The following is a 16,812-nucleotide window of genomic DNA, read 5'->3' on the forward strand; positions in this document are numbered from 1 at the left end:
AAATCAAATGCAATCAGATAAGCTGCTTCTGTCTTTCAGGTGCAGATCTCAAAGGTTGTGAGTGTGCACCCTGCCTTTCCAAAAGAGGAAAAGACAAATTTGAACCTACAGGAAAAATTTTAAAGAGACAATGCTTAAACAGCAGGGGAGATGACAAGCATCCCATGTTGTGCAAAATGAGCATGGGAGCAGGGAGGAAAGCACACCAACACACAGCCCTTTTAGTATATACCCAGAAATCTTCTCTTGCACACAGCTAAATGGCTCCAGATGCTGCAGCTGAACAACTTGCAGTGTCAGCAATAAAAGCAAGAACAATGAGGGAATCATCCTTTGATATCTATATTGCAACCACAAGCATCAGTGCACTCAGGCTCTGCTTCCTTGGCATCAGAGCTGCTGTGTCAGGAAGAGCAATGTGGTTCTGTGTTCAAGTACAACACACTGTACCCCAAAGCCCAGCAAGGTTCCCTGGTGCAAACTGTTCCAGCAGCAGCCACACTGATTTTAGGAGACCAATGATCCCATTTGTTGAGCATCTAGTATCTCTTATGGAGACTGGCAAATATTGACATTTCCAGTCTGATGGTTGGGGAAGACCAGAGAGAAAAAAAATCTAGTTGAGGTTGACCTGAAAAGGACAACTTTCATGTAAATGATGAAACTAGCACTTTATTTCAAGTCCTTTTAAAGTATTAAAATCTAGCTTTTCAAAAGTTAGGCACATTTTTGAACCAGAAAACCATTTCAGAGCAGTCCAAGAGTTTAATTTTAAAAGTACTGAAGCAGCATTTTGTTCGCTTCGAAACAGAAATGGGATGACAGCTTCCCTGACAGAAGCCTTCCTCCTCCTTTCTCCAGCCAGAACGATTCACAGATCCATTTGTTCATGGACCAAGTGGATAATTTTGTAGCAAATAATCCTCGATTGGTCAATTTACCTTCGGCTGCAATTATTTGTCATCCAGATGTATATTCCAAGGGAAAGACATTCTGGCTCTCAAGAGCAAACACAACAGGGAACGCCAGCAGTATTGCTGGAAGGTGGACAATTGGACTAGATGATCTTAGAGGCCTTTTTCAACCTGAGTGATTCTATGATTCAGCTCTTCCCACAGAGCAGCAGGATCCACCAGCCTGCAGCTCCAGCCACACCACACAAACACTTGGGTTACATGAGCTATGGAGTCAATTAGGTCAGGCCACAGAGCTGAGACCTGAGCTTGAGCATCCCTAAGGATGCCACTTGTTCTGCTATTTTTAAGTTATTCAACTCAAGCAGAGGAGGCTTAGATTGACACAAGTAAATTCAACAGCGAGGAGGTTCAGCAACATCATCATCATCCCCACGACACAGCAGCACCACACTTGAGCAACCTGATACCAGTTCTTCCCCTTCCTGTGTTTCTGCACACAAAAAACACAGACATAGAAGCACTGGCAACAGAAAACTGTCATCTACTCTGCCTGCAGGGAAATCTGGTATAAATTATCCTTTTCCTTAATTACTTGATCCTACCTAATCCTTCAGTGGGCAATGCTGACCTTGATAGTCCAAATCTACCCTGCATAGCCTCTTTGTGCTGTTTCCAAGCATTTGCAGAGCATTTCCAGCCCCAGGGTGCTCTGGCTCCTTTATGACACAGCTCAGCAGCAAACCCCATCCCTCCTGAACCAGGGACCGGTCACACTGCCCAAAGGCGCTTGAGTGCTCCAAAAAGGACAAAAAATAGTGGAGATATTCCCTAGTCTGCAAGGTCAGAGAGGTTTACAGCCTCCTGGGTGTAGAATTTCAGAGGCTTAGGGCTTCTGGACTTCCCCAGCCAAACCAATGCCTGTGGAACATAAAGCTGCAGCACAAAGAGGCAGCACCGTGGATATGCCCAAGCAAGTTCAAGGGATAGCAGAACTATGACACATATAAATTGATTTTTCACTCTAAGCTCAATGGCTACTTATCTCCAATAGCAAAATTAACATTCAATTAGATTTGCTAAATAATTCATGGCAATACATTTGATGTGGTAGTGAATCATCAGCATTTTGCATTATTGTGCTGGCAGAAACCAGGATTATTTCTTGAAAGACAACATCTCTCGTTTCCACCATCCACACCCAGATTCTTCACAGGGCCTTGAAGCTTCCTCATTTCATATCACCCAGGGCTAAATTTGAAGGGATAAAAGGAACTGTTGCTATTGAATTTTTTTATTTTGGAGCAATTTAACCATACACTGCAGTTTGATTTGCTGGTATTTTTTTCCCCAGCATTGAAACACATTTGGAGCTCTGCAAATCTTTTGTAATGAAGCAATGCAGAACCACTGTTTAGTCATGCAAATGAAATGAGAGTTAACTGAAAAGCATTCTGGGGAGCATAAACTCTTTGCCAAAATTCAAAGCAAAAATTTCTATTGTCAATCAAAATGCATAAACGTTTCCAAATTGGCTTTTGTGCGTGTGCATTGTTGGGAAAAGGACAAGCAAGACAGAGCAAACATTTCCTGCAGTCTCCGAGATAACCAGTGCACTAAGTAGTTTGGAGGGAGGAAAGTAGTTTTTCTACAGGACTTCTGAAAATACACATAATTATTACTATGAGTTGAGAAGGAAGAAAATAGCTTTCCATCCACCATAAAAGCACCCCAATCTCCACTGAATCCATCCTTTTCCAATGTTATACGAGAGATCAGAATCAGAGCGGACTCTCAAAGAGCAAGGCTTTGGTAGGCAAACCACAGCATTCACCGTTTTGCCTTTTCTCCTAACAGTCAGGGAAGCAGAGGGGTCCTGGTGTCTGCACAAAGGACACTTCCGTGCGTGGCTTCCCATGCCATGCTGTCCCCTTTGAGCTGAAGCATTTTGCAAACAGTGTTTAGGGGACTGTAGATAAAACTGAGCTCTCCCTAGCCCTGCTCTTAGAGATTACTTGAGATTCCTGTACTAATGAAGGATCAAAGATGAATAGCCATTTTAGCCTGTGCTTCCACAGCAGCTTTTACAACATTAGATATAATGACCAGGTATTCAGCTGGTATAAACTGCTTCAGCTTTATTTTCTCCACTCGCAATAAGAGCCAGTTCACATCACCCAAGGACTTATCCAAAGTCACTGTTAGATCTGGTTGATACAGAGCTCTCACTCAGCTGTACAACATTTATTCAGTTCTCGGTTTCTTTCTTTCAGAACTTCACAAATGCTAACCAACTCATCAAGAGGCTTCATTTTAGGTATTAGGAAAAAATCCCTCTCTGAAGTAGCAGTAATGCATTGGCACAGGCTGCCCAGGGAGTGGTGGAGTTACCGACCCTGGAGGTGTTCCAGAACTGTGGAAACATGGCACTGAGGGTTGTGGTCAATGGTCAATATTGGTGTTAGGCAAACAGATGATCTGAGAGGTCTTTTCTAACCTTTCCAACCTTAATGAGTCTATGATTATATTTTCTCTGCTACAGACACTGGAGTTTGGTGGCATGTAAGATCAGCAGTAGAGAGTTTAAAAGAATTTTAAAGCAAACAAACCTCCCACCACCTGTCAGAGGGCTCACAAAGTGCACTTGGATCCTACACCTACTAGGGCACTCCTGGCACCAGGCAAAGGCTTTTTCCAAACTCCTCACTTGTCCCAGCGTGCAAGGTACACATCCTACATTAGACAGTGGCAGCTTCACACCTAGCTGAGAAAACAAGGTCATTGCCATCACGATAGCACACAGCCATCACAGCTGTGGACTCAGCCCCAGGCTGTGAATGCCTCAATGAGACGGACTGCAGTGCTCAAGTGATACACAGCTGGCTGGCAGCTCAGCATCCCTGATGATGAACGAGCCTGCTGTATGAAGCTATTATTTGCAAGAAACACAAAGCATGGTTTCTCTTTTAGACCTCAGGTAGATTCAGGACTACACCTGGCTGTGAAGGCCAGAAGAAATCTGATTCAGAAGTTTTTTTGAAGAGGAAAGAAAGACAGAAAACAGACTGTTCAGGTGCTTTAAGAACGTGAATTCTGCCTATGCATCTATGACAAGGCAGCCAGGTGAAGTACAGCATGCCCCTCACATTCTACATGGAGAGCTGGCAGCATCTGTCATAAAAGTCTGAACAGCAGAGGCTGAGACTCCCATGGAGACAACCTCTCTTATGTTCTAAGTTGATGAATTAGCAGCAGAGGGATTAGCAAGACAGGAAAGGCTGGAGAACACACAAGTGTGGTGCCGGAACCCACAAGCCACTGAATAGCTCTGCTGTTCTGTGAGCTAAAAGGCTGTTTCTGCCATTAGACTGAGAGTGACAGCACTGACAAGATTTATCAGAGAACATTTACTCCAGACTCAATGAAAAATTGCCTCAGTAAAAATGCTGCCAGCTCTGCTGACGTCTATTATCTTTATTAGAAAGGCCTCTCTGATAACCAAATTCATTAAGACCTCTAAGCAAATCATTTCATATAAACTTCTGCATATTAATTCAGCACAGACAGATGCAATTGGGAGCTTTGGTGAAAAAAAAAGTCATTAATCAGGGCTACATTTGTCTGCAAGTGTAGCAAAGAGGTTTCAAGTTTTCTGCAAAGCCCATTTTAAAGTGCTATGATGTGCTATTAACTCAAGCGCCTTTGCTGCCCTTGGGTTTGTACTTAGTCCTTCTCAGTCCTAACAAGTTCAATGCCATATAGAGAGGGTTACATCATTGCCCCCAGGGTGCACTAATTCCTATTTTTCATTGTTCATGTTTTAACTGACTGAAATTTCTACTCATGTTCCAAGTTGGATACAGAAACAAAAGCAAGAAACTTTACTGATGGAAGGTCAGTGAAACAGGATGGATGCACAGCCCTCCTCTGAAACCATAAGACTGGCTCAGCCCCCTGCAATACAGCACATACTGCTGGTTCCACAGGCTCCCACAGCAGCTTATTCAGCAGTCCAAGAAAACCTCCAAAACTGAGGTTGCACACAAGTTCAGTAGTATCGTGCACCAGGATGGAGCTAATTCTGGCAAGGTAGACCAGAATCTCATTACATGGCATAGGGTCAGAGAACAAGGCCACTATGCTTAACTACCCAGCAGCCCTTCAAAATCCCAAGAAGCTTTAAAGAAAGGCTAAGACACAATTTTCACTGTATTTCTGACAACTTGCTAGAAAAAAAAAAGGCTGAATTTCCCCACAGTGGCCTCTGAAAGATTAGGCTCATTACTGTTAACACTGTGTTAGAAGTGGACATTAATTAATGCTGAATTGCAAAGAAATTCCAGTAGTACAACATATTTCACCCCTGCTGCTGCAGCAATGAACTCATTATGAATGAGGAAATTAAAAACATATATCAGAAGGGAAAGTTAATGATTTTCCACTTCTTATTTAGTGTGGGCAAAATACACTACCAGACTAGAACGAAAGAGGAGGGATGTATCTCAGATTCATTTACAGGATAAGATCACAGCCCAGAGCATGTTATTTGCTGGAATGAAGTGTTTATCAAGTGATTTCAAAGCTGCACATAGTGACCTTGAGCCAAGCACTTTGCATCACCCAGAAGGCTTTCTATCTGCACGGAAGAGCAGCACTCACCCCCTGGCCCCTGGGCAGGAGGGCTGAGAAGCCCACCAAGAGAGGTGGAAAAAGCCAACATGGGGAGAAGGTGGCCTAGAGGACGTGCCAGTGGTGAGGCCAGAGCTGCTCAAGCAGATGAAGCACTGTACAGCCATTCAGTCCAAGCTGCACTCATGCTACTAGCTGGGGGGGCAGGTTTGTGTAACAACCCTTAAACACAAATGCCAAAGTCACCGCTGCACCAAATCAGGAATGCTCCAAGAATACCTGGGGGGGCTCAGCTCCATAAACAGACCCAGCCCAAGGACACGAGATCTTTCCTTCAGCATCACCTGTTCTTAAGACACCTACCACCTTGCAAATTAACCCAGCTGACACTCATCTGCAGCTGCAGTGAACCTTTCCTGCAGGTTCCATCTCAGATATTTATCTCAGTAATTCTTGCTTTCATCTCATCTCGGTTTTACTACTTGCATTAGTCTTTTTGACTTGAACCAAATCATTTTCTTTCATATTATTTCCACCATTGCATTGCCTGTACTGAGTGTGTGTCAGAGACTGCAAAATTCCACAAAGCTCAGCTAAGCCTGTGTTGTCATGTAAATAACAGCAGCACGTCCTTCTGTTCAAAGAAAGTGAGGTGTATTAAGGTAGCAATATATGCTTTTCTGCTTTTTATTTTATAATTATGCATCGAATTTAAGAAGAGATGTCACACAAGCAATCTCTATAGTCATACACTACAATTTACAATTGTTTTCTTGCAATCTGTAAGAATCTGTAAGAAAACAAAGGAAAATTATCTTAACAAAATATATTGCTCTGAGCAAGAAATAGGCTCCGAGTATTGTACAAGAGATGAGATAGCTGTGATGTAAATGGAATGGTGACCTTGCTGCAGAAGCGTTCATTACTTAACACCACAACAGGCAAATTAATGGATTTTGGAATAGAGCAAATAACAGTAATAATCATTTTGCTCCTTGGCATTTGTTTGCTGACAGCTAGATTTAGCAGCAAGTGTTTTGTATTATTATTTATAAAAGGGATTGCAAACAGAATTTCACATGACCTGAAAGACATCACAGAATCATATGTATAGTGAAGAATATGTTACAAGATTAATCAAGGTTTGGTGAGTGTTTATATGTCAAGTAGTGACATCTAGAAACAAAACTGGTTGCCAGAAGAGTATGGGCTTTATGCTAGGACATGTATGGATGGGGTACTATCACTGATGTGGTAATCCAACAGTTGAAATCCTACATAGGAAAGCTGTGATCGTGGTTACTATGGTAATTATGGGTGCACTTTGGTATGTGTTGCGTATACAATAAATTTGCATGATGATAAATCTCATGATGTTGTTTAAGGGAACTGTAGCAGTCCTATGAAGTATTATATTGTCAGGTCTGGAAGTTTTCATGAACTGAGAAAATGTGGCCCTGAGGGACACAGTTAAGAGGTATGGTGGGGGTGGGTTGGCCATTGGACTAAATCATCTTAGTGGTCTTTTCCAGCCTTAATGATTCCATGATTGTTCTCTGTAGGAAGTTCCTCTCTTACTGAATAATGTCTGAACCACCCCCTCCAGGAGGTCACAATTCACTTCTCAGCCCTCCTGGGCTACACTGGGGCTGGGGCAGTATCTGGGACCCATCCTCAGCACTGGCAATGGGTCCTAGGGAGCAGCAGTGCCTTCACCTTGCACGATATCCCCAAACACCAGCATCTCCATCAACACATTTGCTATTTAGCAGCTTATGGACATCGTTCACCCTTCCCACTCAAGCCAGTGAGTGAAAATGTCCTGCAGAAGTGACTGCTGTTCCTGGAGAGGCTGCTGGGCTTGGTAATAGGACAGTGACATGCTGTGCTCCAGCTGAGTGCCATGCTGCCAACAATTAAGAAGGGGAGTAGAAAACGATGTACGGGGCTCTACCCAATTAAATCTACACAGAGCATAAAGGGACTTCAGTATAGCAGCCTGCAACGGAGCAAGTGTTCTACAGAGTTTTTCCAACAAAAAAATCACAAACTGGCTTCTAAAACACCTCAGTGTGGTTCAAACAGTAAAGTCATTAGGCAAGCTGGTGCAATAAAAACCTCTCTGCAAATGGAAGCCCCCTGGCACAAACACCTTCAAAATGCTATTGGAATTTTAAACCATGATAATTGCTTTGTAATGTAAGCAATTTCCTGATGAGTGTGAACACTACAGAGCACACGTCACTACAGCCATGCCTCCAGCTCTGGCTTCAGCCCCCTCTCCAAGCACAGAACCCCTTGATTGCAGCACACAAATGCAGGTTTTGCATACTGATTGCATATGTTAAAGCAACTTCATTTAATGGCCAAACTGCTCTGTAGTAACTTGTGCAAGGCTGCAAGAAGGAGAAGCCCTCTACTAATGTGGCAGAGCAGCTCTGGGCACAGAGAAATGCACAGGGAAGGGCTGGACCAGGGCTGCAGGTGTCACTCCTGCACCTTCTTGTTGTCACCTGTGCAAAGCCCACAGACCTCCAGTAGCATTACAGCTTGACATCATCACCCATTGAGAGCACTGCAACTCTGTACTCTCATTTACTCAGTTACACTGATTATCACATTAAGAATTCCTGGTGCTACAGAAACAGACTAAAAACAATAAGCCTGTATCTTCCCAGTATAAATGAAGCCAATTTGTACTACTGAGAGTGTGGAGAGCTCATTGCTTTGCAGTAACAAAGCTTTTATCTTAGAAGATCTAATTCATAAAAGTTACTTGCTGAAGCTGTGCAGAACAGAGCACAGCTCCTATGCTGGTGCCTTCTACCAGAAGATGCTCTGCTGATGCTGTTCCCTGTTTCTCCTCCCTCCTGCCAACAGACACCAGCATTGAGATCTGAAAGCATCACAGCTTTGCTTTTCCTTTAAGCTCCACATAGAAAGCAAAAAGGTGAGAAGGAGGTGGAGAAGAGACTTCCCCCTGTATTTCACTATGGGCCAGGTGACACAGTGGGACGCCCATCTTCCTGTGTCACTTCAGCCTCATGGAAGCAGGGCAAATAGGTGTCACCCCCAGCCCAGGGGCTCCCCCTACTCTAGGAGTCAGTCCTTTATTACCATCACTTAGACTATCTGCAAAAGCTTCAATTAGCCAGAAAGAGTTCATGTTCCTGACATGGATTGATTGCATTGGAAATGAGCTTGATTGCCTTAACCCTCATTTATCAGCAGCTGCTCACTGCAGCCCAGATTACTCAGCAAATCAAGCTTTGAGCACTTGAGACTGTGCTCATAGGGGCAGTGCATTCATAGATTTCAGACAAATCTGAGCACGGCTGGAACAGAAGGCATGATCCTGGGCCACTTCTACCCAGACATGAGAGATGCCACAGATCTGTCCCACAAAAACAAAGGAGTTTGTTTTGAGTCCTGATTTACCCTGTAAAAGGAACTGGAGGCAGTTTAGTGGCACTCATTTAGGACCGTCTTCCTGCACAGTCACCCTGTCCTGGGAGAAAGGACAAGGACAGGGCAGTCCCTTCCCACCTGTGCCACAGCATGGAGAGGCTGCTTCCCACACACATCAGTGCACACAAGGCACGTGGTTCTGTATGAGGTATCTACATGGTATAGCTCCTCTTTCTGCTCTCACTGTATTTCATCTTCAAATTAGGAGAGATGTTTGTAACAAATCAGAGAGGAACAGCGTGTTTCCAAGGAGATTCGCTGATGAATCAGACTGACTGGTATAAGGTCTAGACGGGTTGGAGCTTCTTAATTCATGAGACCTCATGTAACAAACAGAGGGAAAAAGATTCTATCTCAACTGCAGATCGTGCATTCCTTCTGCCAGGAAAAGCAGCTTTCATTCCTGTAGTAGGAGCAAACAGCAAGTGCATTGAGTAGGAGAGCAGCGCGAGGCGAGTGATCTGGCACACACCTGGCTCAGAAAAGCAAACACCATCCAAGGGCAGAGCAGCCCGGATGGAGGTGACAGAGGGGAGGGCTGGAAAGCCCCCAGTGTCACACAGGGAAGGATACACAGGGTTGAGCAAGCACAGGAGTGGAAGCCAAACGGCAGTTCCATCACAGCCCTGGCATTTCTGAGAAAAAAAGTGGAACCACAAGAAGATATCAGGGCAGGGACTGCCCCACCACCAGACTCTGCTGCAAACTGGATTTTCTGCCCAATCCCTGCAGTTTTCTTTCAAGAAAGAAGTGAGAGCAAAGGCTCTGCCTGCAGTGAGCACCATGCCCTGGGGGCATATGAGGAGCCCAAGCAGAGCAGGTGGAAAGAGGAACACCTGTAAGCACGGGGGTACCAAGGAGCATCGGGAAGTAAAGCACAGGCAGAATAAACTCTGCTTCTCAAGGCTGGGTTCATTGAGACAGTCTGCTCACCTGCTTCCTTCTGATGGATTGATGCTGAGAAATCACTGAACACTGGCGTTACCTCTACTGAAACACAAAGCATTCCAAACAACCCAGGAACAACAAGAGCAGGGAGAAGTAACTGGATATGCACCAAGAGCTCCATGGAAGCCTCCTGCCCACCAGGAGTGGAAATCACAGGAGCACGTAGATGATGGGGAAAATCCTCCAACCACATTGAGATCTGCATTTTAGGCACTGCTGCTGGCAAGGTAAAGGTGGGTACAGCAGGGTGACTGCTGTGGGGCATCAGAGGTGGGGACCGCATCAGGAAGGCAGGCTTCTGGGCAGAGCCACATGGGGGTAGTTAAAGCTAGAGTGAACTCAGGCTTGGTTGCTAAGCGAGGCTCCCAAAAGGATTTCCTGGAGCACTTTTGTCTGCCAGGCAGAGGCATGAGCCAGGCTGGTCAAGGGACTGAAGGATGTTTATGCAAACTAGTTCAAGAGCTGCTAAAAGATTTAAGTTGCACTTGATCAGCTGAGGAAGTTGCAGCTGGTAGCATTCATGGTGTAGTTAAAGGTTTGTGGTAATATTTTAGCAACGCATGTTGTAACATTATTGCTAGAAAGCACTTTGGGCCTCTCACATAATAAGCAAAATACTCCTGAATGCACTGAGGCTGGGAGCAGCACCAGCAATAGTGACCCTCAAGCTGGTCAGAGAACGGGGGAGTGAATGTGGGCTGAGGACTGCGTGGGGGTGGAGGAGCAGCTGCCTCTGCATGGGAATGTGGGTGGTGAGCAGGAGGCAGACAAGCACCTCAGCAATGGCTCTGGAGTTGGATTTGTTGCAAACAGTACATGCTGCAAACAATGTTAGGTACACTAACATAATGTGTAAAAACCTAGAGTAAGGTACCACTGAGCTGTGGTGCTCGTTTGGTCCCTCAGTGCTAAACCATGGAATGGAAGAGATTGTTGCACACACAGCTAAAATACAAACAAACTGATGTCTCTTGCTCTGCATCTCCGCAGGCTTTTGCATAGCCTTTCTGAAATCAGAAATTCTCTGCACATTTATCCTCTGTTGCAAGTACGAAATGCAGGCACTAGGGAATCCCACAAAGCAGCCGTACAGATTAGCTCCTAGCAGTAATAGTAATCCACTCAGTCCCACCTCAAGAAATCCTGCCTTCCCTAGGAAGGAGTCACTGCCTTTTAGAAATCCCCTTATTCACTGGCAGCTCCTGGACAGGGAAGCCAGGCTCTGCTCCTCAGTGCTACTGCAGTAGCTTCAGCCATTGACTTCTCTCCATCCAAAAAAAGCACTTAGGTGGATCCCACAAGGTACCTCCTATGTCCCTGGAGTGGAGACATCACATCCAATTCTCAGCTGGCCTCCCAGTGGGCACTGTGGGAGTCCAGAGCTGCAGCAGGCTGAGAGCTGGATTTGGGATGGGACCAGCCCAGACCCTCACACATCATGGAAGGCAAATCCCAGCACCAGCACCACAGGGATGCGCAGGATCCTTTCCAACAACCTTCCCTGAATGACCCAGATTGCGTCAACGGGCTCTGGAGGGAGCTTGCAGCCAGTGCTCTCCAGATGGGAGTGTAGGATTTGCAACATGGGGCCCCAGAGAGAAAAGCAGCACAACGATGGGAAAGGAAAGCAGAAGGCCTCAGCACCCTTCCCACCACCACAGCTGGTAAATGTCTCTTATTTCCATCTTTTTTTTTTTTTTTTTTACTCTTTACAGTGAGCCAGAGAAATCACTCTCTCTCTGTGCCTCTTTGCATGCCAAGCATCAGGGTGCCGGATAGCACTGAGCCTTGCAGGCTGCTACCAAAAGCCCAAAGCAGCTAAGCAGGCTGGAGTAGTGCATGTGTTCAGAGACTCATCATTTTTCTTCTTTGTATTAAGAATCATTTGGTGTATAATTATACCAGCAACCAGATGGTGCATGCTTTGCCAGCAAAAGGGTGTTGGTAAAAAGGAGCCTTCTGGGTTTTGCATGTTCATCCAGAGGTCACAGATGTGAGTACTGATGCCTGTAATATTCTCTGGGGTAAGGCAGGAGCAGTGCCCCATGCAGAAATGGGACAGGAGTCCATGATTCCCCAAAGCAATCCATAAGGGCACATCAGGATTTCCACTCCCATTCAGTCTCCTTTTTGGATATAGAAGCTCTGGAGTGCCTCTTGGGTTAATATCTTGTTTAAATGCAACAAGCATCCTCCCTTGTGCAGGGGCAAGCCATGAGCCCCATTAATTGGGGCACACCAACCACTTTCAGCAACATTGCCTCTTAATGGAGGAGAGGCAGCACAGCAGCAGCCACTCTATGGCCCATTAACTCACTGCCAGGTGGCGTGACCCCAGACTTTAATGTGCATTTAAGCTAGAAGTCTACAGCAGAGAGATTACAGTGCAATAGCAGAAATGCAATTCTACAGGAATTATTTTAGTGACAGTTGAACTTTGTGGCAGAACTCCCTCTGGCTCCCACATGGCCGCAGACTCACTTGTTTGTGCCCGCTCACAGGTAAATGGTGCTGGGAGTAATGTTTGGCTGCTTTCAGTAGGCGTCTCACCAGAAATGAAGCAAGATGGAAATAACTTTTAACTCTGTGCTTTAGATAAAACTTATTCTTGATACTGGACTACTGATATTCCCCAACACAGCCAGACTGTAACCCTGGTGCTTCAAGCACACACTGATGTTCTGGGCTGGGTCCCAATCCTGCTGACTTTACCCAGCACTGTGCTCAAGCTTTGTGCCACTTCATGCTCAGAAATATCCCAGCCACACTGCAGGGGTGCAGGAGGAATCATGGCCAAGTTTCTATCCGGTTCCTGTCCACTGAACTCCCCATTTGCTCAGCAGAGCCATGCCCATTGCTAGAAGAGGCCAGCTGCACTCCCAGCTGTAAGGTGGTCTTGCTCACCGGTATGTGAGCAACAGAGGCTTCCTGCTCTTGCAGAGATCTAAAATCACCTCTAATTAGAGCTTTGGAAGATCCCACTGTTCTCAGCAATTAGCTTCCTTACCAGGCTTGTTTGAATTGAACAGCAGCCCTCCCCACTGGAGATGTAGCAAGCTTTGAAAACTGTCTTTTTTTCCACCCCACTCTGCTTCTAATATTCAGTTCTACTGCTGGTGTAGAAGTGCTGATAGGGAGAGAAAAATGCCTCGTATGATGGAAGAATGAATAAAAGTCTCAAATAGAATGAACCCAGTCATGAGCATGTGGGTAGGGCATGGCTGGGTTTATTCTGCTTGAAACTGAAGTCTGTCTATGCAAGCATTCGGCTTAATTTGTTCTGAACAATGCTGTGTGGTGCTGACAAGCACTGGAAGTTTCAGCTGCAGGGAGAGGAACGGAGCATCCATCCCACTGCTGGGGGCTGGCAGGTCTGCAAGCCTCTGCTATTTGCAGGCCAACAGGAGGAGACACAGGTTGCTCCTGGACAGAATTTGTTATCAGCACAGGGGCTTAGTGTGGGAGGACCAGATTTTTTCTTTCCTCATCTCCAGCCTGTCTCTCCCACTCACACCTATGCTGCTGTGTCCCATAGCTCTGCCATCCCCCATCTCTCTGCCCCCACCACATTGGTCCTATATTAACCCTACACCTGGATCCAGAGCTTCAGCACCTCCCAGCCAGCCTTCAGCTGAGATATTAAAGCCATCTAATACCGCTCATCCAGTTAATACAGGAGTTCCACCACTTAAAGATAATTGCATTTCTCCCTAGTTACTGATAAAACAGACTCTTCTTAATCATCGAGATATGGCCTGATGAGATATTAACAGCCCCATAAGTGAAATAACAGATACAACACCAAAAGCTAAGTTAAGTGTTCTCAGATGCCTGCATTAATCATTCTGTATCTTTACAGTAGCATCCACCAAAGCTCTCCATCACTGCCCAGTCTTAAAGTCACAGGGCACCTCTGCTCTCATTGTAGCTCTGTCTTTGTGCCTACAAGAAGGTTGCTGCTTGCTTTCAGGTATCAGTGGGAAAGCCAGAAGTCTGGAAATTTTGACTCGTTTTGTTTCACTGAGCAGGAAAAACCTTGCTGATGTCAATTCTTCACAGTGATTATAGGATCGATACTTTTAAATACTTTTTTACCCCTTAAGCAAATTCTTCCAAGTACGCATCCACTCCTGATCTGACTAATGGGCTAAAACTGTACTCTTGATATTTTTGGAATTGATTGCAACCTCCTGATCCATGAAAATAAGCACTAAGCCCAGCAAACAAGCACACAGGTGCTGTTGATACAGCAATCACCACCGAGCTCTGAGCCTGCAGTTACAGCCCAGCACAGACCCACCACTCCTCTGTGCAGAACAGGTGCCAGCTTCCTCCCACTCGGGGATTAAGAATGTAACCAGACACCAGGGAGTCACCTCTGTGTCACCATCAAGTTCTCAAGCCCCATGAGCTTCACCCTAATTGCATAAGCACACAGCTTGTGCAAGCTGCACTCTGCATGAGATGGTTTACACAGACCCACAGTCTGGGATTTGAAGGAGCCTTTAAAGTTATTCATATCTCGATCATATCAGTCTCCTCTGCATGCAAAAGATGCTTGGCAGCTCCTTTCTCCTTTCATGGAGAAAGGCCACAGCCTGAAAGTTGAGATTTCCATTCACAACTCAGAAAACAATGGTAATAACAGATTCAGCATTCTAAAAACCAGAAAACTAGAAAAGTTCTGACCTACACAACGAGCCAGTGATAGAAAGGTTTGTATCTCTCCAAAACAAACAAAATTGGCTCCCCTGGAGTTGTATTAAATAAGCTACTGCAATAGTTTGTCCCAGAACTCATCCAGCAATGTCATTTTACCTGCTGTCTGGTACCACAGACACCTGCTCCGATTTGAGAAAGCTGATTAACACACACTTGTGTAAGTAGAGGAGGTAGCTTTCTAGTTTGAACCTCCCACTGAGACTACCTAGGTGCTCAGGTTGAGCAGGTGACATTCTTAATGCCTTCTAGACAATCTTGGACGCACAGCATTGGTGTAAGGAAGATTTGTCTGCACAGGAGGTACTGAGGGGAAGAGAAAGGCAAGCCCCACATCCCACCCAGATTACAAGCAGTACTCAGCAGTGCTCCCCACTGCAGCCAAATTACTGCCACTTCAAAAAAACTGGCTGCAATCCAGCCCTCGAAATTGGTGTCAATGGCACATTGTTAGGTGTGCTGAGGTTACAGAAATACAGACTATCATTCATTATTGCTGTCAGTTTTGTAGGACAAGCATCAGCATAAGGTAGTCAGCTTCAAGCACAACCAGGGACAAGCTTCCAGGTAGTTCACATCCCTATCTCACACCTTACCCAAGCTGGATATTTTTCCTCCACCCGTTAAAGCCTGGGGCTACACTTTGCTCACCCTATGCTTTGGTAACTAGGCTCACATCCCCTCCCACCAGGCATAGGGCCCCCACCACTCATCCTGTGTCACCATGCAACTAAAGCTGCCCTTCTTCATGTTCCAGACCCCTCGGAGCCCACCTGCTCTTTGACCATCCTGGTCAAGACCCCACCACCCTCAAGCTGCACCCCAACACTGCCTCCCTGCAGCTACAGGATCACTGCTCTGCCTCATGCTGCTGTGCTGCTCTCCCATCTGGTGCAGGTTCATTGCAGGCAGCACCAAGCAGCCTCCCTCAGGCAAGGTCTTATTGCTAACAGTGGAATTTTCCAAATATTGACTCATTTTAGCCTAAATAATAGCATTCTGCTTTTATTGCCTATAAAGCTGGCTTTGTTTCACCTTTTACAATACATCCAAAGCAACTTGGCTACATCAGAAGTAACTTGCACATAATAGTGGCAGAACCAGGCTGCATTTAGTACATTCCAACAGCTGAACCGAGTCCCTGATCTGCTCCTGTCAAACACCAAGAAATATAAATCAATAGATGCTTTTCTGCACTCCACTTCCATAGCCACATTCCTACACAAAGAGGAAAGCACATACACTGAGTTTTGCTGAGCTTTAAGGTAAACACACAAAAGCAGCACCTTGACACAACAAAACATACGCTTTTCTACCCAGAAGGCTACAATAACTAAGGGCACAAAGAAGCAACATATAGACAGAAAGAGAATAGACTGGTGCTTTTGACACTGTACCTTGGATGCATGCTTCTTTCTCCATGACAAACTGCTCCTCACCCTGCTAGACAATGCCTCCCAGAGCTGCCTTCTTCAAAACATCTCAGCAGGAAACTCCACAAATGAGCCAGCAAAACTCCTGGGTGAACTATTCATCTACTCCCAGTCTGACCTTGATTGTGGGCACCTGGAGCCAGCATCCACCAGCAGCTCCAGGCTGATTGCTCCCACTTGCCATGCTTTCAGTAACTTCAGCAAGCTGTGTGTTAAGAACTGTTTCCATCCATTGAAATTAACACAGCAAAAATTAAAAGTTTGCTCTGACAGCTCCTAGCAACGTTGGGTTTCAACATTAGGATACATAGTATTAAAAATGGGCATGATGACACAACAGTCAACATCAGTGCTCCCTCTGATGATACAGCTGCACTCTGAGCTACCAGACCACCCCAGCTTTCTGAGTGCCACGAGAAAGAGCTGCTTGGGAGAGCTGTGCATTGTACCACTGGTAACAGCAGGCTTCGGCCTGCAGCCAGGGCGGTTGAAAAAGAAGGAGGTAACGGCTGCTGGCCTCCACCAGGCCAGCTATGTGTGCTTACAGACGGAAAGGTAACAGCACTTGAGTGTGATACCTGTATGGCAATTATATCCTCTACATCCTCATGCACCTTGCCTCTGAGAAGTCACCAAAGAAGTAGCTCTTGTTCCATCTCTTTAGGTTTGTTACAGGTTTTTAGGCTTCCAAAACATTTTGA

General features: G+C 45.6%; 1 protein-coding gene and 1 long non-coding RNA gene across 7 annotated transcripts in view; one reads left to right on the forward strand and one right to left on the reverse strand.

Moving 5' to 3' along the window:
• Positions 1–16,789, reverse strand: part of LOC149916670 (uncharacterized) — a 39,457-nt gene extending 22,668 nt beyond the window's left edge. Inside the window, exon 1 of the long non-coding RNA XR_016469814.1 lies at positions 16,076–16,789. This is a non-coding gene — a long non-coding RNA (uncharacterized LOC149916670). The remainder of the gene's footprint in view (positions 1–16,075) is intronic.
• Positions 1–16,812, forward strand: part of LOC116243396 (calcium-activated potassium channel subunit beta-2) — a 114,951-nt gene that overhangs the window by 65,479 nt on the left and 32,660 nt on the right. The window contains exon 1 of one of the 6 annotated variants that reach the window (XM_090147745.1): positions 8,318–10,192. The exons of 3 other annotated variants lie outside the window; for them this stretch is intronic. Coding sequence is in view for 1 of the 3 variants with exons in the window: in XM_090147742.1 (XP_090003868.1) it covers positions 11,574–11,623 (50 nt within the window). In the remaining 2 variants the exon portion in view is untranslated. Of the gene's footprint in view, positions 1–8,317; positions 10,193–10,464; positions 11,624–16,812 lie in introns of those variants that run through there. 2 more of the 6 variants (XM_090147746.1, XM_090147742.1) reach the window with 2 other exon arrangements.

The sequence above is a fragment of the Phasianus colchicus genome, chromosome 10, assembly GCF_987193195.1.
Source record: "Phasianus colchicus chromosome 10, bPhaCol1.hap1.1, whole genome shotgun sequence".
NCBI classification, from domain to species: domain Eukaryota; kingdom Metazoa; phylum Chordata; class Aves; order Galliformes; family Phasianidae; genus Phasianus; species Phasianus colchicus.